Source organism: Ambystoma mexicanum, chromosome 8 (genome assembly GCF_040938575.1).
Source record: "Ambystoma mexicanum isolate Mex_15411 chromosome 8, UKY_AmexF1_1, whole genome shotgun sequence".
Lineage (NCBI taxonomy): Eukaryota > Metazoa > Chordata > Amphibia > Caudata > Ambystomatidae > Ambystoma > Ambystoma mexicanum.
In genome coordinates this window covers 514,500,192-514,523,096 of record NC_090929.1, presented here as the reverse complement: position 1 = coordinate 514,523,096, position 22,905 = coordinate 514,500,192, and the positions used below count along the sequence as shown (strand labels likewise).

The 22,905-nt window shown below is 45.2% G+C and overlaps 1 protein-coding gene across 5 annotated transcripts in view; it reads left to right on the top strand.

Annotated features, from left to right (window-relative positions):
* MORN1 (MORN repeat containing 1) overlaps positions 1–22,905 on the top strand; it is a 2,351,913-nt gene that overhangs the window by 943,842 nt on the left and 1,385,166 nt on the right. For all 5 annotated transcript variants that reach the window (XM_069610184.1, XM_069610185.1, XM_069610187.1 and 2 more), the window contains one exon: positions 18,130–18,320. In XM_069610184.1, coding sequence (XP_069466285.1) covers positions 18,130–18,320 — 191 coding nt within the window. The remainder of the gene's footprint in view (positions 1–18,129; positions 18,321–22,905) is intronic.

Below are 22,905 nucleotides of genomic sequence, written 5' to 3'. Positions count from 1 at the left end.
ATGCAACAACAGGGTTCCGACGGGACAACAGCTGGCTCAGGGTGCCAAACCTTTCAGCATGCATCTGGCGGTCCCACGGGTCTGCTTTAGCATTTCAGGATACTTGGCTCCTTCTGTAGTTTGGTGTGAACTTCAGGTGATCGACCTGGAATGGGTGCAGAGCCCCTTCTCATATCCAAGATTTGTTTTGCGCTCAAATCTAGGATAACCAATCGAAGATCTGCTCACTTGCATGCACACCAGACATGGACCAATCATGGTCCATGGTGGTCCCAGTCATTCAGGCATACCAGACACACTGGAGCCAGTATTGTGGATCGAGACTAGACAGTCCCAGTGCTCTTCCTGGTCACTAGCACACGTGACATGCAGGAGCCTGTGAAAGTTGCAGTTTTTGTGGGAGGCTGCATGCCCAAAGAAGGAATTCTCTGGTCGGCTCGACCTGGGGGAAGGCAAATGGCCATTTTCGGCACTGGCCACAGTCTTGAGCCAAATGCGGTTAACGCGATATTGTTAATTGAAAACAAGTAAAAATGCGTTAAAAGTAAACTTCTGCCACCAGATCGTCCTAGGCACACTTGTACAATCACCAACAAATCCTTAGAGGTTGTCTAGGGCCATAAAACAAAAGGACCCCTATGCGTGGTACTGTAAGGTGCTTGGCACATAGATAAAAAGTTACCAAGAAATGGCAACATAGTCAAAGACTAGGGGAAACATAGTTTCCGAGTACTGCCAGTCTGAAGGACGTGTCAGTTTCCCCATAACAGATGAGCAAAAGCCCAGAGGAGCTCAGCTGAAGGCTGTGCTCCACTGGAAAAAGTCAGGTTAGGTTAGCCAAACAAAAGCAAAAAGGATGGAGGGAAAATTTCACTTAATGGAAATCTTTCCCAACAGTTATCTGTTGTATATGCTTCACTGTTTGTATCAGTTATGAAATCAATAAAAAAAAAACAGCTGAGCAAGGGTCCTACTTTGCTGTGCCGATAGCGTTACAGTTTCTTATAGGATTGATTAATGCATTGACTCCAAGGCCCTTTGTGGTTCTGCCTTTGGACCCTAACTAGGGGCTTGCTGTTTTGACAGTGGCTCCATTTGTGCTTTTCACTTCATGCCCATTGACAATTCTTTCATTTACAGTTACTTTCCCGTGCACCTCGTTTTGGCCTGAAGTGTGTTGGAGTTACGGATTATTTTGTTGTCTCTGGTCTTGTAATTCTCCAAAGAAAATGTCACTCTAATTGTCAAACCTATTTTCTTACCCAAGGTGGTGTCTGAGTTTCATTTATAACACAAAATCCATGTACTGGTTTTCTTTCCACCTCCTCATCCCTCTAAATCCAAGGAGAGATTTCAGAGGCTGGATCCTGAAAGCACTCTGAAATTCAATGTTTCCAGAACCAATGAATTCAAGATAGACCACCAGTTATTTGTTTGCTTCACCTTCCCCACAAAAGGAAAACCTATCATGAAACAAACTGTCTCTATGTGGATAGTGCTCTACTTTAAAACTTGCTATGGGATAGCCCATAAACAGGTGAAAGCAAGTCTGCTTGCCCATTTCACCATTTATCAAGCAGCAACTTGGGCCTTGCTTCATACTTTCAGAGGCATTATTCACTGGTTAGCGAGCATGTGAGATTAGGAAGGTCTGCGCTGCAAAACATCTCGGTGTAATGGGAGCACTCTCATCCTTTTCTCACTTAAAAAATGTAATTCTAGCAATGCTCTGGGATTCTTTTTTTTTTTGGTGAGGAATCTGTGGGATGTCAAAGATGTTCAAGGGTTTTAATTAGATTTTTCCAGTGCCCTAGTGCTGTTCCTCTCTCTTGTCTAAAATGCACCATTCCTCCCTAGCCCAAGTGTCTCTACTCCTCAGGTTAGTATATATCGCAGATTCCACCCTACTGTCTAAGTTCTTACTGGTACTAGAAGGGAAGACGTAAAGGCAGAACACCTTCTCTGTTTGTACACTCTCTGTGACTTCCTAGACTGTCCCCACACTATCCAGTGGTTAGTTATCTAAAAAGGGTATTGGATTGTGTCTCACAGACACTCTGCTTGATTTGGTCTCCTTTCTACGATGCCCATGTACCCCCCGACCCCAATGTCCTCGTCTCACTTCTCACCTCCTTCCACTTCCACCCTCCTTCAATCCTTTTACTCCCTGCATCTTCCACCTTTGGTCGCCCAATGTCTCTCTCTCTTCTTCTAAGCCTTGTCTCTGCCCTTTGATGTTTCTATTTCCTCCCTCTACTACTACTCCCACCTCCACACTACCACTCCCACCTCCTCACTACTACTCCCACCTCCACACTACTCCTCCCCACCTTCTACTGAAACACCCTTCTTTCATTCACATGCACTCCCTATATCTTCTCTCCTAAACACACTTGCCTCTCTTTCACACAAAGTAGAGAAAGAAGAAAACCCCTCACACTTCGCGCTTGGTAAATGCAGCTCTACAACATGTTTGACAAAAGATTATTCGGTTTTAGTAATGCTTGAGTTAAAAGTCATATAGTCTTAAGTGGGCTTGTTCAGTCCAGTTTATTTTCTTGTGCAAAAGACCAGCCAACACGTGTTTCGACACAGTCTTTTTCAAGGCTGTATTTTGACATATAGATATATAAATTAAACAAGAATAGCAATATTCACATTAAAATCATATTGCATATTAACGTGATCAAAGGTATATACAATCATACCACAATACGTGATACATAACACAGCATATGCAAGTGTATATAAGCAATATGTACATACCCCATCGAGGCAAGATTCGGATAGAGGAAAGGAAAAAATGTAAATATATACCCAGTATTACTATTGGTACATTTTGGTGCCATTTTAGGTTTGTTTAATAGGTCACCCTGACATCAGGGTTAGCTGTGCCAAGCATGTACATGATTTCTCATTGTTGTGCATATTATATATATGATTTATTATTGTTGTGCCTCTTCAAAAAGGGCCATATTAATTAGCCTTTTCCGTGGACCATTCTCCCAAAGTGGATTGTGCGGTAACCATTGCCATATATACACACAGTATTACTATTGGTAATTTTGGTGCTGTTTGAGGTTTGTTTAATAAGTCACCCTGACATAAGGGTTGAAACTTGCCTAGTCGAATTAGCGGTGCTATGCATGTACATGATTTCTCATTGTTGTGCATATTATATATGGTTTGTTATTGTTGTGCCTCTTCAAAAAGGGCCATATTAATTAGCCTTTTCCGTGGACCATTGGCCCAAAGTGAACTGTGTGGTAACCATTGCCATTGTGACGTCCTTACAGTAACCTTTAAAATGCACCCTGCTTGTGTCATCATGCTGCATGGGTGCCATAATTATTGTGAGCAGGTAAAGTGAACGCTGCCCTAGTTTAGCACTCATCTATTACATTCTTGAAGCGTTACCCTGTATATCAATCAGATAGACAGAGCACAAACTAAATCAGTACTTACGTAGGCTATGTGTACATTGGTATCCAAGGTAATTCAACTGTAATACAGATAAGGCTATAGATTATTAGGATTCTTACTTACAGATTTGATACTTGAAGCGTCCTTTAAGGAATCACCTCCAAAACTACCATCTACCTATGTCAGGTCCCTCTCATGGGAATACTGTAGAGAAAACTTAGTGTCAGTTCTTATTCACAATCCATTTAGGCTCAGTTTCTAATTTGAAAATGTATTCAATTAATTACTTACTTACATATGGACATAGCTGCCCCGTAAGGAATCCCCTCCAAACGCTATCCTCTGCTGTGTTCAGTCATGTCCTGAACACAGGACTCTCAATTGTTACTGAAAAGAAAACTTAGCATCAGTCTGTATAGGAAAATAATATTGGCTGCCCAGCTCCTAATACAAACAGTATCATAATCTATTTACTTACTTATTTGTAAAAACAGGTGTCCTGTAAGGAATCCTCTCCCCAGCATTTCCACGTGTTGTCAGTGCGCTTTTGCTGAGGTGGAACTTTTACTTCCTGCTCGTCTGCTGCACGTGTGTGCGATGATGTCATCCTGTTTACCTATGCATGGCATTCTGGGGATTGTGGTCCCAAAAAAATAAATATTGTTTTCTTCCTTTTTTTTCCCCTTTCTGTAATCTTAATATAGCCTTAACCTTGATGTGTACATTCTGGTATAATCTCTATGTTTATGATGCTATTGCTATAGCAACTATTATTCACGTGCCACACATTGTTTTGCAGTTCTTTTCAATAGACGTATTATCATCATACTGAATGTATTTATTTTTAAATCTCTTTATTGGCATTTTTGAAAATCACATTTGCAATTAGACATTTATAAATCAGATCCAAAGGTAACAAAATGTACACAGTGTATAACAAATTAAATGTTAACTGTCTCCAGGTTCGGCGTACTGTTGTAAATTGTTTCTCATGCGGAGTACAAGAGGAGGGGGCTGCGGGGGAGCGGAAGGGGGAAAGACAACAATTTGTGAATCAGAGGCAAAGAGCAATTCAGAGCATTGTGCCAGTGCAAGCTTCCAGTTTTCCGTGAGGTTATTAGCTCAGAGGGGTTTATCATCAGAGGGATGAAACAGTTCCCATGTCAGGGCTTTCCATGCATCAAATGACAAACTAGTGCCATCGGGGGACCTGGAGACACCATCCTCCCAAGCCCTGGTTTCCGCTTCTACCCAGCGCTTCAGCTCTCCGTACCATGCAGCGTATTGCGGACCCTTGGTGTGTTTCCATGCCATTGCAATGGTTCCTTTGGCTAGTACACATGCAATATCCATAAATGTAACAATGTGTTTAACCTTAGCTAACCTAGGATAGGTTCCCAATAGGTATTCCTTAGGGGTCCAGTCGTATCTAGACACTCCGGTCCTCCTGCAAATCTGCTCCACCTTAGACCAGAGGCACTGTGCCCTGGGGCATTCCCAAAACATGTGCAGTAGGTCTGCCATCTCCGTGTTGCACCAGGTGCATCTGGGATGGGCTTGCTTGTTAAACTTGGCCACTCTGCTCGGGGTCATATATGTGCGTTACAATACATTCAACTGAACTAGTCGAAACCTGGCATTTCTCGACACTTCCTTAGGAAACGCAAGGGCCCTTTCCCATTCTCTATCTGTAATATCTAGACCCAGGTCCTTCTCCCACCTGGATTTCAAATCTGTGCCCTGGGGATTGGGTCTGTCTAGTAACGGTCCATATATCCTGGACACTGTTTTCCATCCCTCTCCCAGATTGTAAAGTAATATCGCAAGGGGGTCAGCCGTCGGTTCTTCTGGCCACTCCTCCCAATTCACTCGTGCCACCCTTTTGGAACGCTGGTACCATAGGAATTGACCTCCCGGCAAGCCCTCCATGGATTGGAGTGAGGTGAAGTCTCTGAAAGTCCCCTCCTCATATAGATCCCCCCACGTGTAAACCCCTTTTCTTTCCAAGAGTCTGATATTCGCTAAGTCTGTACTGGCTTTGCATAAGTCCGAGATCAATGTGGATCTCGGGGGAGTATGGGTGGCCCAGGCGTAAAAGTGTTCTGGTCCTATGCCAAATCCGCCTACCAAGGTTTAAAATCATGGGGGGGGGGTGCCCAGACAAGTTCTTTCAAGTTCAGCGGGGTCACTATGTGTCGTAATAGTTTGATTTCCGTCGTGACGTCATCAGACAGCCATCGGGCAACAAAGCTAAGTTGTGGTGCTAAGTAGTACCTTTCTAGATCTGGGAGTTGAATGCCTCCCACACTATTGGGCAGAGTCAGCGTGGTCAATGCCAGCTTGTGCCTGCCTGTACCCCATAGGAATTCCCAAAGTATTGTCTTGAGCAGACGAAAAAAGGAGGACCTGATGTAAGAGCACACATTCTGGAAATGGTAGAGGAATCTGGGAAGAATAATCATTTTGACTATTGATGCCCTACCCATTATAGATACGGGGAGTTTGGACCAAAAGATGATGGATTTACACAGTGTCCTGGGGGCGTCATTGGTGTTGTGCTCATGCATCTGTTCCGGTGTGTGCAATATGTTCACCCCCCAGATATAGAAAAGAACCAGGTTGCCATTGAATCCCCACCTCGGGTAAGTCGTCCACATTTTCACCCCTCAGGCCTGCTAATGGAAACAGGCAGGACTTTCGTCTGCTAAACTGTATGCCAGAGACCTTAGAGTAATTGTCCAAAACCTCCAACATGTTTTGCACATTCAGATGAGGATCCTTCACATATAAGAGGACGTCATCCGCATATAGTGATATTATATGATACACTCCTCCCACCTGAATATCAGCATTGAAGGACTGCTTCCTGAAATAAACGGCTATTGGTTCCAGGCCTAGTATGTAGAGCATGGGTGATGACGGGCAGCCTTGCCTGGTGCCCCTACATATGTGACCACAAAAGTGATGGATGGAAGGTTTTGAATTAATCTGAACCAGTGGCATTGCTCTGGACAACCTTGCACACCACCGTTTCTTAGCCCGTCTGTGCCATTGCAAAAGGGGTCCAGCCATACTCAAATCAGTCAGGTACTGCCAACAATGGTAGCAGCCCAGCCTGAACTGCTAGGCCAGGTGCCCTCTGCACGGAAACACAAGCAACCCCAGACATGTTTCGGCCTTGTTTAGCCTCCTCAGTGAGGTGCAGCTTGGTTCCTTATGGCGCAGCAAGCAAGGGACCCACGTCTGGGCATACCCTCTCTCACATAGTGAGACAAACTGTGACCACAAAAGTGATGGGTGAAAGGTTTTGAATGAATCTGAACGACTGGCATTGTTCTGGGCAACCTTCTACGCCACCATTTTTTAGCCCGCCTGCGCCATTGGAAAAGGGTTATAGCCATACGCAAATCAGTCAGGTACTGCCACCACTGGTAGCAGCCCAGCCCGAACTGCTAGGCCAGGTCCCCTCTGCACGGAAACACAAGCAACCCCAGACATGTTTCGGCCTTGTTGGGCCTCCTCAGTGACGTGCAGCTTGGTTCCCCATGGCGCAGCGAGCAAGTGACCCGTAGCTCGCTGCGCCATAGGGAACCAAGCTGCACCTCACTGGGGACCTGGCCTAGCAGTTCGGGCTGGGCTGCTACCATTGGTGGCAGTAACTGACTGATTTGCGTATGGCTGGACCCCTTTTGCAAAGGCGCAGATGGGCTAAATAAACGGTGCACGAGTATACAAGCAACGCCAGACATGTTTCAGGCTAGACGATTCCAGGGCATTGATCATTATAAACCGAGCATTGCTAGAAAAGTATTTAAAGACCTTATGTAGCACTCTCAACTATCTTGGGCTGCAGTCGATATCTGTGCAGACATTGAAAGTGACGAATCCATTTTAATATGAAGATTCTTTACCTCTTCCACTGGACAAGGACCAGGGCCATGTGGACTAGTAAGAGCTCTGTTTCACTGCCATTCAATTTAAAGTGACTATGACACGTGCAGTGATGAAATTAACAACCAGTAAGCATGATAAAACCAGATGATTAAATCATAATTACTACTGGTAAACACAAAGGTTGAATAGCAGAGGTGATAATGTTGAACCCTGGAACACCACAGTTTAAATTGATTTTAAAGGACTCAAAGGTCCCATGGCAATGTCCAAAGCGAACCAGTCCAATACAAGGCTTGTCAGTTCAGCAAGGTGTCATGAAATCTTTTTTGAAGTAGGTGATCTGGTCAGCCAGCTTGTGATGGTCCACTGTATTGATGGCTGTTCACAGGTCTAAAATAATCCAAGCCGCAGCTCTCCTGCATCTGTGATTTTATGCAAGTCATCCAGAGCACAGATCAGGCACTTATAGTACCTGAAACAGGCCTGCCTGCTGCTAGTGAAGTCACCAGCAGGTAGGCTTCTCCTACTCCTTCTTCTGTCCCCCATTCCCTTCTGGTTTGCATTCCTCCTCTTCCCCAGCCCGTCTTCATGTTTCCACATATTTGGGTCCACCTCGTGCCCCTCCCACTGACCTAGCTCATTGTGTCCTTAGTCGCCTTTTTCATATCCCCTTCTGCCCTGAATCTGCCGCCTCCTGCTCCATCTCCGTCTCATGTTGCACCTGATGCCCCACTTCTCACCACCTGTTCCTCCTACTTCTGCCCCACATTTGCCTCTTCACATCTTCTTTTCTTGTTCTGCATCAGCAGACATTTGCCACCTCCCCCATTTCTTTGAAGGATCTCCACCAATGACTTGATGTTACTGTTGTTACCCTCAAACTCCCTCTACCTCCTCCGCTAGCTGTTCTCATCCATCATCTCCCCTGGCTCTTCCCATCCATCAATTGTTGTCTCTCCACCTTTATCATCCATCATTGCTTTCAAATCTATGTCCATGGACAAGGTGTAAGCTTCAGCCTAAACAGGCTGTACTTCTGCCACCTCTTCCTCTTGTCAAGAGGATATGCTTATAAAGATATCCACCTGTTAAATTTCTGGCTGCCTGCGAATCCCAACCAATCTTCAGCTCATCCTGCAAGCTTGGCCAGGTGGAAGTTCGCCCAGCCTCATATAACGCACTCGCACACCAGCATTCGAACACAAATCACAGATACAATTTATTTTTGTTTTTTTGTCCTTAACTTTTCTAGTTTACGGCAAGAACTCTCTCCATCCTAACTGGTTCTCATGGGTACAGGCAGCGGCAAATCGAAGTTAAGGTTTGGCATTGTGCCTGCCTTTACCCCTCCCACTGCCTGCTTCTGAATCGGGCCAGGGGTGGTGTGGCGTCAGGATTGATATGATAAGGCATCTGTACACAAGTGTTTCTAGGCTCCGCAAGAGAAGGGAGGGAAGACCTAGGGAGGACAAGACAAACGACCCTACTAGGTCTTGTGTCATGTGGATCATGCAAGTGTGACACTAGAAGTGCAAGGTTAGGGAGAGGGGGAAGTGCAAGGGAGAGTAAAGGGGGAAGTGCGATCATGGCAGCATGGCTCTGAGTAAGTGCAGCCAGGGCAGCGTGGCTCTGGGTAAGGACAAGGAGGCAGGGGGCTGTAGAGGTTACAGTTACGGCCCTTAAGTGCACGATAGGACTGGAGGCAGTGCAAATGAGGTCTGGTCATGGAGGAGCCTGGTACCCAGTGAGACTCTGAGGGAACCATGCAACACCAGTCAGATCCACCAACAGGTAGGTTAGCAAGGGAGTGAGGAGAAAAGGAGGGTTTTGAGCTGCTTCCAGAACTTCAGGTGCTCCGGTTCAAGTCTGAGAGGGGCAGGGATTCTGATTACACCCCCAGCCTGAAACAAACAGAAAGAGATTAAGAACTTTGTTATGTGCCAAAAGGCTGCAATTCTAGCTCTCATTGGCCACAATTCTATCCCTGACATCATTATCACTGGAACTTGGATCTCCCTATTGCCCTGCAGAGCGCTGTGCGTCTGTCGGGCCATTTTGTAATGTCCCTGGCCCCTGCAAGAAATTGTGCAGGGGGACAGTGATAATAAGTGTTAACATTTTCAAGAATACATGTCTTTAGATTCTTTGCAAATGGCAAAACTTCGGACTGCAGCTTCCTTTACACTATGGAGTGAGTGAAAGACACTTGCTGCACAAACAAAAATAGTTTCTTTTACATCCTAGAGTATCCCGAAAAGGGGAAGATCGGCACTCAGCTGCCAATTGTTCACCAGCTGCCATTAGCTTCAAGCACTCATTTATTTTATTTATTGTGTATTTATAATGCGCCTATACAGCCAAATGGTGTTTCAAGGTGCATCAAGACAAGGAGTGGGAGGTACAGGGAGAAAAACAACACAATAATGATCCTACTCGGTCTTTAGACATTCAGATCGTGCTAGTGCTGTAACAGGGAGAGCAAGGAAAGAGGGGGCGAGGTGAAGGAAGGGGGGGGACATGGAAGAAGACAAACATTAACGTTCCTACTAGGTCACGAGACAATTCAGAGTGTGCAAGTGCATTAACAGAAAAGCGGGGAGAGGGGGTAGGATGGGAAGTGTAGGTTGTGATGAGCAGGGAAGAAGGCAAACAGTAATGTTCCTAGTAGGTTGTGAGACAATTCGGAGAGTGCAAGTGCGGTAGAAGAAAAGAAGGGAGGGTTGAGGGGGAAGAGAAGTACAGGACGGGGAGGAAGGGTAAAGCTCAGGCGGGAGGGAGGAAAGGGTGCATTAAGTGCAAGTGAATAGATTCACATGTACTTTGAGGAGAGGGTGCACAAGGGAGTGCTTGAGGAGAAGCGAGAAGGAGCCAGTGGCAAGGAGCAATCGCAGAATCCGCCAAGGCTGGAGCAACGGCATCAATGTTGTCCATAAAAGTTCAGGAGGAGCGGGGGAAAAACCTGATAGGATGAGACTCTCACAGAGCGGGCCATCCAGAGACCTCACCAGGTGATGAGGGAGAAAGTAGGCGAAGGGGAGAGGAAGGCCAAGGGAGACCTGAGAGTGGGTGAGGGAGAAGCAAGAAGCAACTTCAACACAACAGCTATGCAGCTATCTACATTCTGGTGTCCAGGATAAAAGCTAAATAAGCGTAGGATTCTACATAACGGCAGAAAAAGCAAATTCACCTAGATATGAGATTCTTGGAGGAGGAAAAAAGCCTAGGTTTCAACATACAGCAGATAAAGCAAAATCATCAAGATGTGAGTTACCTGGAAAGGGCCTCAGTGCCTGAGATGGACAGCATATAATTGTGGGCAATGTACTGCAGACTAAAGCATTGGTAAAACAAGTAATAAGAGAGGTGAGACAGTTTAAAAGGGAGCAGTAATGCCTGTTCCCCCTGCCCTCACCTTTCTTACCTTGTCAGTCGCTGCTGGTTGACAGTTGTGCTGCATGCTCCACTGGCGAACACAGGCAAACACATTCTGGAGCTGCTACTGTAGGAGCTGCCCTTTGCCTCAGGGCCCTTTGCTAGAGGTGGTGCATGGGAATGGGGCTGTCCTGGGGTCTGTACTAATGAAGAGGTCAGTGGGCAATGGGGGGAGCCCTAAGGGGAGAGGGAAGAGATACCACACGCAAGCGGGATAGGAGGGGGGAGAACAAGCACTGAGGCACAGAAAAAGCAGAAGGAAAACACACAAGAAAGGACAAAAGCTGACAAAAGGGGTGGAAAAGGGACACACATTAGGTCTCCACTCACCTGCACTCCAAGATGGAAAATGGAGTGCAGGGGGGCCAGAGGAAGAAAGCAACTCAAAATGCGAGGTCAGTGGGGTGAGGTGGGAGGGCTATGGGGAGGTGGAAGAGACACCACACAGAAGCGGGAGAGGAGTGGGGAGAAACTAGCACAGAGGTGCAGAAAAAGCAGAAGGCAAACACACAAGAAAGGACAAAAGCTGAAAAAGGGGGGAAGGATGGGGCTTCACTCACCTGCACTCCAAGATGGAAAATCATGGCCATTGCTCTTCCAAGCTTCAGCAGCTAAACCTCCCCTGTATCCTCTGTTTTGTGTCTCCACAGCTCCTCTTCCTCTGTAGTGTTTCTTCCCCTTTGCATACTGCTCTGGTCCCATTCGTGAGCTTGTCTTATTTTGCCTCTCCTCGTTCCCCAGCATGCTCTGTTTCTGACCTCCAATTACACAGTCTAGGTAAGCATGGTTATAAACCCCCAAGGTGCCATCTTGGATTACATTGTTCTTTCTGTCTGAAGGCGTTTGGTCCGAGGTCAGAATTCTCTTTTCTCCTGGGAGGGTTACAGGCAGTGTTTCTACTTGCACCAGGGTCAGCATGAAACATTGTATGTCCCTTTGTATGTGTATTTGTGATGCTCCATGTAGTGACATGTAGCCACAAGTGGTATATGAAAATGTGTGGCAACTATGCGCAAAGAAGACATGTGTATGTATAACTGCATCTTTTTCCGCTAGAAGATCATCCTTCACAGTTCCAACTTTTTGTATAGCCATTTGCAACATAATGCTATAAGTCATCATGAGTATTAGCACATTTTGTTTTCTTTTACATGCAAAAAGTTCTGTTTGCTGACGACCTTTGCCAATTGCTCAGCTGCTGCAAATCACCACTTCTTCCTCTAAAGATGTTTCCCAGTTCTAGCAGAAAAGTTTGCAATACTTCACATCTTCCCCCCAACCCCATTCTTCTGGCAAGTATGCAGACCTCTGGCAGGGAAAGAGTAGAGCCTCCATTTTAAAACGTTTTTGAAAGCATTGATGTGCTGAAGTATGACAACTCTCAGCAATTTTGCCCAATTCAGAGGCATCAAATCCACCCTCATCTCTGTACTAGATAACTACAGAATTTTACCAGACCGCCACAATATCCCCACCGTTCTCCTCTTTGACGACTCTGTGAAGGTCAATATAGTTGTCTACAAGCCTATCTTCTTATGTCTATAGGCCACAGGCACTAAACAGGATGGTTACTTCCTGGTTGATCATGTCATGCAGCTCTTTTTCAACCTTTCTTGTTCAAACCCTTCCCACTAACTTGTGGAATCTGGCAGGTACCTATCTACCCCTAATGTGTCTTCAGATGCATTTGATCCCTCTCATCACTTACCACATTGTGTGTCTTAAACGTTTACTTAGTTATATGCCAGCAAAAAACAAATCCTAGACTAGTGATTACAAAAATCCTGTAGAAACCGTCCATCTGCCTAGTCATTGAGGGCCCTTTCACAACACTATATGTCATTAAACCTAGTGCACTAAAGCAATCCTACACTAATTGCCCTTCCCATACTTGAAGACTGTGGCACCTTTAGAAAGCCATCAGATTGTAACCTTTTACTTTAAGCGGTGTTGCAAGGGGATCGATCCCTCAAGCAACATTAAAATACTTTAAAATGATCTTAATTGTTGTATGCAGACTCTGCTGTTATGAGCAAGGCATTTCGTAGAACATGTGACATGAGATCAGCAAGGCAGATGGATGAATCAGACCAATGAGAACAGGCTGTGAAACTTCGCACCAATGGGTTGGAGATGGGGGAAGGGGAAAAAGCAGAAAGAGACACATCCGAGTGATGGGAGGAGCTGCAGAGTCCTGTAGGAGCAGAGACAGGGTTGGTATCTGCTTATGCAGGAAGGCAAGATAACCCAGGGACTCGTGTAGATTACGTGCTCTCACTTTGCTGAGGGTGAACTCGCAGAGGGACTGCACAAGAGAATCCAAGTTGTTGGAGTTCTTCTGTGGACTGGACGTTACAGTCAGAAGATGTCAGAGAGTCCAGGAGACATGGTTGCCGAAGGTCTAAGAGACACTGGAGACCTTGCCACAGTACCTGGGAGGGCTTCTGCAGCAGCTGGAAAGACTTGAAGGATAACTGGATAGCAGAACAGTGTTGTCCTAGGAGGCAGAGGAGTCATCACTGGTGAACTGGGGAATCAAAGGGCCTACCAAGTGAAACTGGAACTGGGCGTGCTTTCAAATGATCTTGTGAATGGAAGGATCTACCAAGTGAAGTTAGTAAATATGCTGACTGTTGAGTAAATTCGGTTTAATTACAAGTGGCTATGTATTATTGAGAAGAAGAAAATCATTGTAAAACAAAAAAAGCCCTAGAATTCTATTCTGGGTAATGTAATGAAAGTATCCAAAGTTCATTGTGAGAGAGTGAGAGGGAGGGTTGATACTACATTATGGGATGGGTGTGCATTTCCACAAGAATCAGCAAGAGAGTAAAGAGATGCCATTCCGACCATCATACTAAATAAACCAAATTCTGACTGACAACTGAAAAAGAAAGCTTGTAAATAGAATCTACACATAATATTGTGAGCTTTTCTTTCTTGTTCACTACAACGGACTGTATGTAGTCTCCTGTGCTCAATACAGCCCCCATTTCAGAGCCAAGAGGCTACCTCAGTGGTGAATGATTTATTTCACAAATGAACATAGCATAGTTTCCACTGATCTATTTCTTTACTCGCATCCCTCTCTTTTTGTAATTATTTTAGGGACTGTAAAGTTAATTACTTATAATCCTAAAATGCAAGATCAAAGGTCATGAATAGTTGGTAAATGTATTTATAAGTGGATTGAAAATTAGGTAATAGAATATAAATTTAGTAGTGTACTGCATATACCACTTAACAGAGCGATGGAAATATCAGACACATTCACTAGCTAAAGAGAGCTCAATTTCTGCAAATTGTGAATTGGATCGCTGTAAAGAGTCAATTTTGAGAGAAATGGGAGGAATCCTCCAGTCAGTTGCTTAACATAAAACAATGAATGGAGATGGTGACTACAATAGAAGGGATTGGGGTGGTACAGATAGTTTCATGTTTCTTAGTCAAACGGACTGAGTATACTGAACTTTTCACTAGTATCAGAACATTCTAACTTTCCAAGAACCTGCAAAACCCCACAAATAGTTCACGGTATAGTTGAAATATTTTGGCCTGCCTAGATCCACATTTGTGAATGTATTTATTTAAATGTATAAATCACTTACTCCTAAGCATTATACAAAAGTTACAACAAGCAAATACAATAAAACATATCAGTAGTATACAATCAATCAACATGGAGTAGCCATGTTAATGGTCTGGAAAGGAAAGAAAATATGTTTAAGAGAAGAGTGAAAAGAAGTGCAAGTGGGTACAGAAAAAATAGAGTTAGGAAAAGAATTCCCAAGTTTAGGTGCAAAAAAAGCAAAAACGGGGCTGGGAACCAGGAGGCGAGGGAGGGCTACTAAAAGATGAGAATATTAATGAAGAGAGTGAAAGGGGTGAATTAATGGATACAAGTGAGGAAAGATGTAGGGCAGCTAACCCAGCATTATATTTAAATGCAATACAGTGGTAAACAGTTTATAGACAGCAGGAAAATAAAGCCAACAAGAGAGGTATAAAAGACAAATTAGAAAAACCAGACAATAGACGAAAAAGGAGATGAATAGCAGAATTTAAAATGAAATTCACTGAGAAAACAAACAAAAGTCTGAAAGCCAATACGAAGTGATGGGTGGTATTCAAGCCTAGAAAAGAGTAGAGTAAGCTAAAAAAAAAAAGACACATCTTTCAGCTTGTTATAAAGTTGATAACAGCAAGAAAGAGCAAGAGAAGAAATGTGAGTGGCTAAATAGAGAAGTGCCAAAGATGACACCAAGATTATGAACACTGTATGAGAAAGAGGGAGAACCAGGAGGAAAATTAATAGAATAGTAGCAGGGACAGCTGTGCGGGGAACAGAAAGGAATATTTGAAGAGTGAACAAAGGTGCTCAGAATGATAGGAATGACAGCAGTAAAGAGTAGAACCAAAGATCTCAAGAGTAGAAATACAAAAACTGAAAATAGAGTGTCCACCATATCAAAAGCTGCAGCTAGGTCCATAAGAATAAGAAGCGATGATTGCCTGAAGTGATACGGGAAAATTAGAAAAATAGTGGCACAAGAAGAGCAGTTTGTCGAGTGAGTAGGCCATAGTTAAGTGGGGGAGAAAGGAGTTAGTGCATAGATAGAAAGAAAATGGACATTAAACACCCTGTTTGACCAGTGTACAGAGGAAAGGGAGAAGATAAATAATGTAATATTTATTTATTCATTTATTTAAATTTTTGTAACGCGCCAACATGCCCGTGGGCCTCAGGGCGCACATAGAACAAGAACAAGACGAGGACAAACAAGAAAAGAAGGCGAAATGGGTCAGGAAATTATTCCAAGTTGAATAAGTGAGTCTTGACGGCACGTTTGAACACGGTATAGCTCTGGATCTGCCGTGTACCTGCTGGAAGAGTGTTCCACAAAAGGGGACCCTGAGCATCCAGTGTAATACCTCCAAATTTGGCTGTCCTGAATTTGGGATAATTGAGAGTGACCGCCAAATAGCTCCAGGGGAGGTAGGGACTAGGAAGAGACTAGAGGAGATTTAGAAAATAAAGAAAAGTCAGGAAAGGAATAAGATAGTGATACACTGAAAAGGCAAACTACAAGCCAGAGGGATCAAGAGGGCTAGACCGAGAGTTGGCTCTTTGGGGCAAAAATTTCATTGAGGCTGCAGAAGAGGAGTAAATCAGGAGGAGGTGCAGATGGAACTAGTGAAGATGAAGGAGGAGAAGTGGAGGAAAAGGGAGAACATAAGTTACCAATGTTAGAGGTAAAGTAAGAAGCAAAGTCAGAGGCTGAAAGTGGAAAGTTCAGGGTAGGAGAAGTGCCATGAGAGAGTGACAGATTATTAAGGAGATAAAATAAACAACAAGGAGGAGAAAGAGAAGCAATGAGGAATTGTTCATTTCTTCTTCAGTCTGGAATAGCTCAAGGTAATTAGAGAGTGAAGAACAAAAAGGTCGGCAAAGTCAGGTGAACAATGGTGTTTCTGCCATGGACATTCAAGTTTATCAAGAATATTATGTGTCGTCTGCAGAGAACGCATTAACCAAGGTTGGAGAGGCTTGCATGATGGAACAAAAAGAAAAAGAGCACAGCGAGCATAATACAAGATGCCAGGGAGGAAGAGAAGAAAAGAGTAGAAGAAGATTAATGGTGAGGAAGAGAAAATTTGGTCAGGAAAGGAAGAAAGTGGTTAACATAAAGACTAAATGAAAGAGAACAAAAAGAAATGATGTTCAGTAAGGAAAGGGAACGCAGATAACAGGATGTCGGAGTAAGTGTTCACAAAAAATCAGACGAAGAGCAGACCAGAAGCCTGAGTCGGAAAAGAGCGATCTGAGTTAAGTGAAGAGGGTCACTGAGTGGGAGAAAGGAACAGGAAGAGTGAATAGTGAGAAGACGAAAAGTTGAGTCGCCATGCAGGGAAAACTGAATATCCAACAAATATGAGTAAATATCATCACAGAAGGATGATGGAGAGCAGGGGGATAGGAAAGGAAATACACTGGGGATTAGAAAAGGAAATAAAATGATACTCGTAAGAAGAATAAGTAGGATGAGAAGGTGAAGTAGGAAGGATAGTTCAAGAAGAGTGATGAAGGAAATCTGTATGACCCCAGATATCCAAAGAGGGAAATGAAACTGAAGGGTAGGATGAGTTTGGGAAGTAGTAAGAGCAGCAGCCACCAGGAGACAGTAAGAGAAAGTAAAACATTAAGCAGAACCCTTTACAAATGCACATGAATGTAGGTCTAACTTTACCGGGTGTCTACAACAAAAAAGGGCCTACGATCTTAGTACCACCCAAAACAGCAAGATGATGAGAGAAAAGGGATGACAGTAGGACAAAGGGCTTAACAGTCAAAAAGTGCAGAGGGGCAATCCTCCTCGGAGCCTAAATGCAAAGAGAACGCAGATGGAAAAGGGCCCACTTGGGAATGTGATGATCCATTGATGTTACAGTGTCTAAAGAGTAAAATGATGAGAAGGATGCGATGACCAAGGAGAACAAATGCAGACTGGTCAAAAGAAAGGTTGGAAAAGAGGCCCATCGAGGCGTAGTGCAGTCTAAATCCCCAGTGTGGAATGTCAACCTGGATGTACCAAATAACCCCGAGCCCTCTGCCCCCAGCTTTGTGAGCTCCTAGGTAGAAAAAGGCTAGCCAGAGTCCTTAGGCCCGCTTCCTACGTTTGAACCGTGTACACAGTTGTTGAGATGAGCTTCTAGATATAATCAAGCTAGTCGGCATGTATTGTCAGATTCTGACGAGCCCATGCTCTAGCCACAGTGGTATTCCAACTGGTTCATGCTCTTTTGCAAGGCTGCAACTGCAGCCCGTGATCATAAATCGCAGGAAAGACGATCAAGATGCTCTGATAAAAGAAAAATTTCTCCATAGACAGAAATCTGTCTCCTGGTCAAATTGCAAACCGATAGAAGCATCATTAGAGAAAATAACCATAGATCTAATGCACACCTTTCTGCTTACAACATGTGTATTTTCCCACTTCTGTTCACGTTTCTGTGGCAACTGTGACCTTCTCAAACCAAATCCTTCTGTCTCCTCCCTAGAAAGGGCAGGGGAGGTGACTTTGTGTCTATTACCAGGTATCACTGCGTAGATGGAATACATTTAATCCAACTAGTTTTGAATTGCCAACCTTCTTTCAGCTGAAGATAGGGGCCTGTCTCAAACAGTATCTGAGACACCAGATAGGTATCCTATTACTTTGTATGTTTTTTTGCGTCATCGGTTTCACAGCACATATCGCTCTACTCATGTCTGTTAAACGAGATGCTTTTGAGCCTTTATAGGGCGTGCCAAGTAATACCTGGATTATTTTTTTAAGTAACCCGAGCAATCTAAAATGTCAATCTGATTCTCTTTCACAGTGGCTTCGAATGTATTAGCTATCCCTTGATGTCTGCTAAGGTCAGAAGCGGAGAGCGTAAAGCCGGGGACCCCGTTGATAGTCCAGCTGAGCTGGACTTGGATACTAGTTTTGCCCTTGCAGGCAAAATAGAGCTTGAATCCAGATCGAACATCGTGATAGGGTTGGAGGACTTCTCCATTGCCCCAGATGGTGAGTAAACATAAACACAATGGTTGAATCTGTTTTTTCGCTGCTCTGTATAGTGAATGATAGCCCTTCACATGGATATAGACACATTCCCCTGCTGAAATCCTGTCCAGGCCCTAAGCTACTGTAACACCAACTCTCAATTGTAGCAAGTGTGGGTACAGTTATACCTGATTTTAAAGGTTTGACTCCTACCTCTGTGACACAGTCTTCTTTTATCTGCAGATGCAAGCTCCTTCCTCCAGTTTAGGGGTAGACGTCAGGGCTATTCCGGGGGCTTCTTTTTTTAGAATGCTATTAGATGGATGATTGTTCAGTGTCCAGGAAGAGAGTTTTTTTGCAGAGGCAAAATCACAACAAAGCCTAGGGATAACTGCTCAAATGATTGTGTCAAATGTTTGTGTCTGTAATACTTAATCAATGTGGTTCTGTTTTTGCAGTTTATTTGGTAAATACTTAAGTGCTCTGGAAATAGTGGGTGTGAACCGAGATTGTGGTTATGTCTCATACACTGCAGAGGAGGAACCTACCATCTTTTCTGTATGTGGCATGGAGCCACGCTAGCAGGTGGGAGGAAAAGGCCCAAATAGGGGGTCGTGGCGGTGGATGTTAGGAAGAAGCTGTACTACTTGAGAAATAATGGTGGAAATGGACCGCATCATCAGTGAGAGAGCGTGTGGAAAGGCCCACAGTGCCAGGGATTAATGTACGAAAGAGATGCACCACTGCGAATACAGTGCCAGAAGGAGATGCGCTGCCAAGAAGTGAGCTTTGGAGACTCCATAGTACGAAAGGCCCAGAGAAAATGATGGGTTACCACCAAAGAAGTTGCACATTCGTCAGAAGAATTAATCAGAAAGGCGAATTTTTCAGAAGGGAAACAAAATCAGTGGGGAATACTGTGTGAGAAGTCTGCATGAGCCCAACAAGTGTTGTGGTGAATGAAGTTAAAGCTGTTATAACTCGGTCACAGAAGGCGATGTAATGGGGAACCACTAAACCTAGAGCAAATGCACTATGTCTTCAGTGATCAGACTTTCGGCTCATGTATCATCAAATCCCCCCTCCCCCCACATATTTTCTCAACTTGGGTTATTCAGAGAACACTGTCTCCTGCCTGGCAGAAGAATTCCCCGACAGACGTCAGTGTGTGTCAAGAATAAAGGTGCACAACTGTAAAGAAAGAATTTGCCATGACAATAATTCTCAGGCAACACACTAAGACTGGAAAATCCTTCTCCTGAACATCAGGCTTACGCCCATCAACCTGCAATTCAGAAAGGATATCAAGACCCCACCCACTTTCTGAAGGAGCACCTTCTTTACACCCTCTTAAGATGACCCTCTTTAGGACCTACCTAGCCCAGTGGCCCGCCTTCTATTTGCCATTCTTTGTTCTACTTTCACCGCACTATTGTTGACTAGTTGCTGTAAAGGTGAACTATTCCCTGATGCCTTATATGGTATGCCGGTTATACATGCTATGTTGGAAGACTAGTCCACTCTGCATCCATCTAACGTGTACCTGTAACCCTTACTGTGGTGCAGTGCTCCCGAGGTTAGGTTTGCGCTAAAATTCACATTCATGAAAAAACAGTGACCGGACCGTCAGAAATACCTGGCAGCGGCACGGAAAATGTTTGTATTCGCTTTTAATTCTCCAAGCCTTTGTTTCTGTCCATTAACACTAGTTAATTATCTGTCTGTGAAAGGCAAACCTTTGCTATGCACTATAGAAAAAGCAATTATGGTTCCCGGTCTTGCCTGAGCAGTATATTACTGCACAGCCGTTTAGCATTTTGCATTTCCCCGCACTGTTATGATATGATATGGCATTTATAACGCGCCTATACGCAAATGTTTCAAGGCGCGACGAGGCAAGGGAGGGGAAACAGAGGGAAGATGGAGATAGCGATCCTACTAGGCCAGGTGTCATTTAGATCACGAAAGTGCAGGGGAGTGTGGAAGGGAAAAAGTGCAGGGGAAGGGGTGGGAGTGCTTTACATAGGATAACAGTAAAATAAATAAGACAATACATAATAAATAAAAGTGCGGCCAGCTGGTGGCAAGTGCAAGGGCAGGGGCTGTAGGGATACAGAAACAGTCCCCAGGTGCAAGGGCTGCCAGGTGGGTAGTACAGGTGTGCATCTGGTGGGGAGGGGACCTGGGCCGAGATCAGAGGCTTTCCAGGTAACCAGTGCAGTTTCAGATTCAGGTAGGAGATCAGCAGGGGAGAGGAGGAGAGAAAGCAGAAGGAAAGAGGAAGGTCTTGAGGTGCTTCCGGACCGGAGATGGTTCTCCTCAAGTTTCAGGGAGGCAGGGCGGCTGTTCCAGAGGGAGGCCCCATCAGAAGAAAGAGATCTACCACCAACTAGCTACTTGGAGAAGCGCCTAACCCTGAGGGAGTTGGAGGCGGATGAGCGAAGAGCCAGAGAAGGAAGATATTTAGGAAGAGAGAGTTGAAGGTATTGAGGCCCCAGGCCCCAGAATGCCTTGTGAACAATGCAGAGGGTTTTGAACTTAATCCTCGCCGCCTCTGGGAGCCAGTGCAGAGATTTCAGTCCTGGAGAGATACGATCCCTGGGCTTGAGGCCGAGGACAAGTCTCGCAGTCCTGTTTTGGATGAGTTGCAGAGGGCGTAGAGTAGAGGCAAGCAGATTTAGAAAGAGGCTGTTGTGGTAGTCCAGCCTAGAGAGAACCAGAGCACTGGAGACAGGGAGCTTCTGGGGGGAAGGAGAGGAAAGGAAGACTACCTCTGAGGAGGTGCAGCTGGTAGTGTGACTTCTTAGAGACGTCAGAGATGTGGGGAGAGACAGAAAGTGTGGAGTCAAGATGACCCAGAGGTTTTTAGCCTCACAGGTGGGAGCAGGAAGATGGCTAAGAGCGGCCGGCCAGAGAGTGGTGGGAAAGGAGGGAGCAGGTGTGCCGATGAGACAGTCAGAGATTAGAGAAGGGGAAGAAGGGGCAGAAAGGAGCCTGAAAATGAGTTGTCATCCGCATAGCACTGAAAGTTGGGGCAGAGAGCGGCAATGCGGTGGGCATGAAGTGCCAGGTATTGGTTGAACAGCCAGGGAGAGAGGTTAGACCCCTTGGGAACACCACATGTGGAGATAGAGATAGAGGAGAGGAAGGACCCAAGTTGGACCTGAGGGGGAGGGGGGGTCAGTCAGAGAGGAAGGTGGTCAGCCAAGCCAGGGCCTGATCGGTGATACCCAGGTTATAACGGAGACGGTTGAGCAGGATGTCATGGTTGACCGTATCGAAGGCAGAAAAGAGATCAAGTAGGATGAGGACACAGGGGGTGTTGGAATCAAGGTTGGAGAGCAGGTCTTCACGGATGTTCAGGCGAGGAGTTTCTTTGCTTCTGGCAGCTCTGAAGCCAGACTGATGGTCATGGAGACAACCAACAGATTCAGAGTGGAGATTAAGCTGGGAGATGGCCAGCTTTTCCCTGAGTTTGCCTTGGAAAGGAGTAAGGGAAATAGGACGATAGTTAGCTGGGCAGGAACGGTCGGTAAAGGATTTCTTAAGAAGAGGGTGCACAAGGGAATGCTTCAGGGAGTGTTTTCTGCTCTAGGTTTCAACACCACATACAGCGGGGAGGTGCACACTCCCTGGACCCCCTACATTTCTCCTCTATGTTGCATGGAAGGGGGGGCTGAATCCCCTTTCCCTCCCCTTAGCTCCACCCACCCTCTCTCCTCACCACTCAGGCACTTACCTGGTTTGGGACTACCAGACTACCATGTTCCTCATCCAATACTGTGCGCCTAATAAAACACACACACACACACACACACACACACACGCACGCACGCACGCACGCACGCACCCACGCACACACACACACACACCCACACACACACGCCCACACACACACACGCCCACACACACGCCCACACACACGCCCACACACACGCCCACACACACACACACGCCCACACACGCCCACACGCCCACACACACACACACACGCCCACACACACACACGCCCACACACACACACGCCCCACACGCACACACGCCCCACACACACACACACGCCCACACACACACACGCCCACACACACACACGCCCACACACACACAGCCCCTCACTCACACACACTTACACACAATGGAAGCATGACATGCCACCCAAATGATTGTATTTTCATGAAGCATTGACATGCATTTTGTTTAATAACACGTGTAGTGTAATTGCAGACATATGTGTAAGAATTGATGCTGTTCATGCTGTGTTCTCTTGTCTGCATTCTGTCGGTTGTTTGTTTTGGTGTTTTAGATAGCTACAATTTGCAGCTTTCTGGCTGCTTCTGACTGCTTTGAGACCCACCTTCAAGCTGTACTGCCTTAAAAAGGCAAGGTTCATACAGCCGCATTAAAGGGAGCAAGCATTAGTGAACAACTGGGCCTGTCATGAAGACATTGTGCCTATACGTGTAAGCCCTCCGAAAGCCCCTGAATCTCTTGTTCTCTAGTCTGGATACTGGAGAGGTCCCAAGGGGACTCTGAAGTGAGGGTGGGCTTCAATGTTCACATTCTGTCAAGGGCAGAGGGATCCGCGAAGGTCTTGAAACCGAAAAAT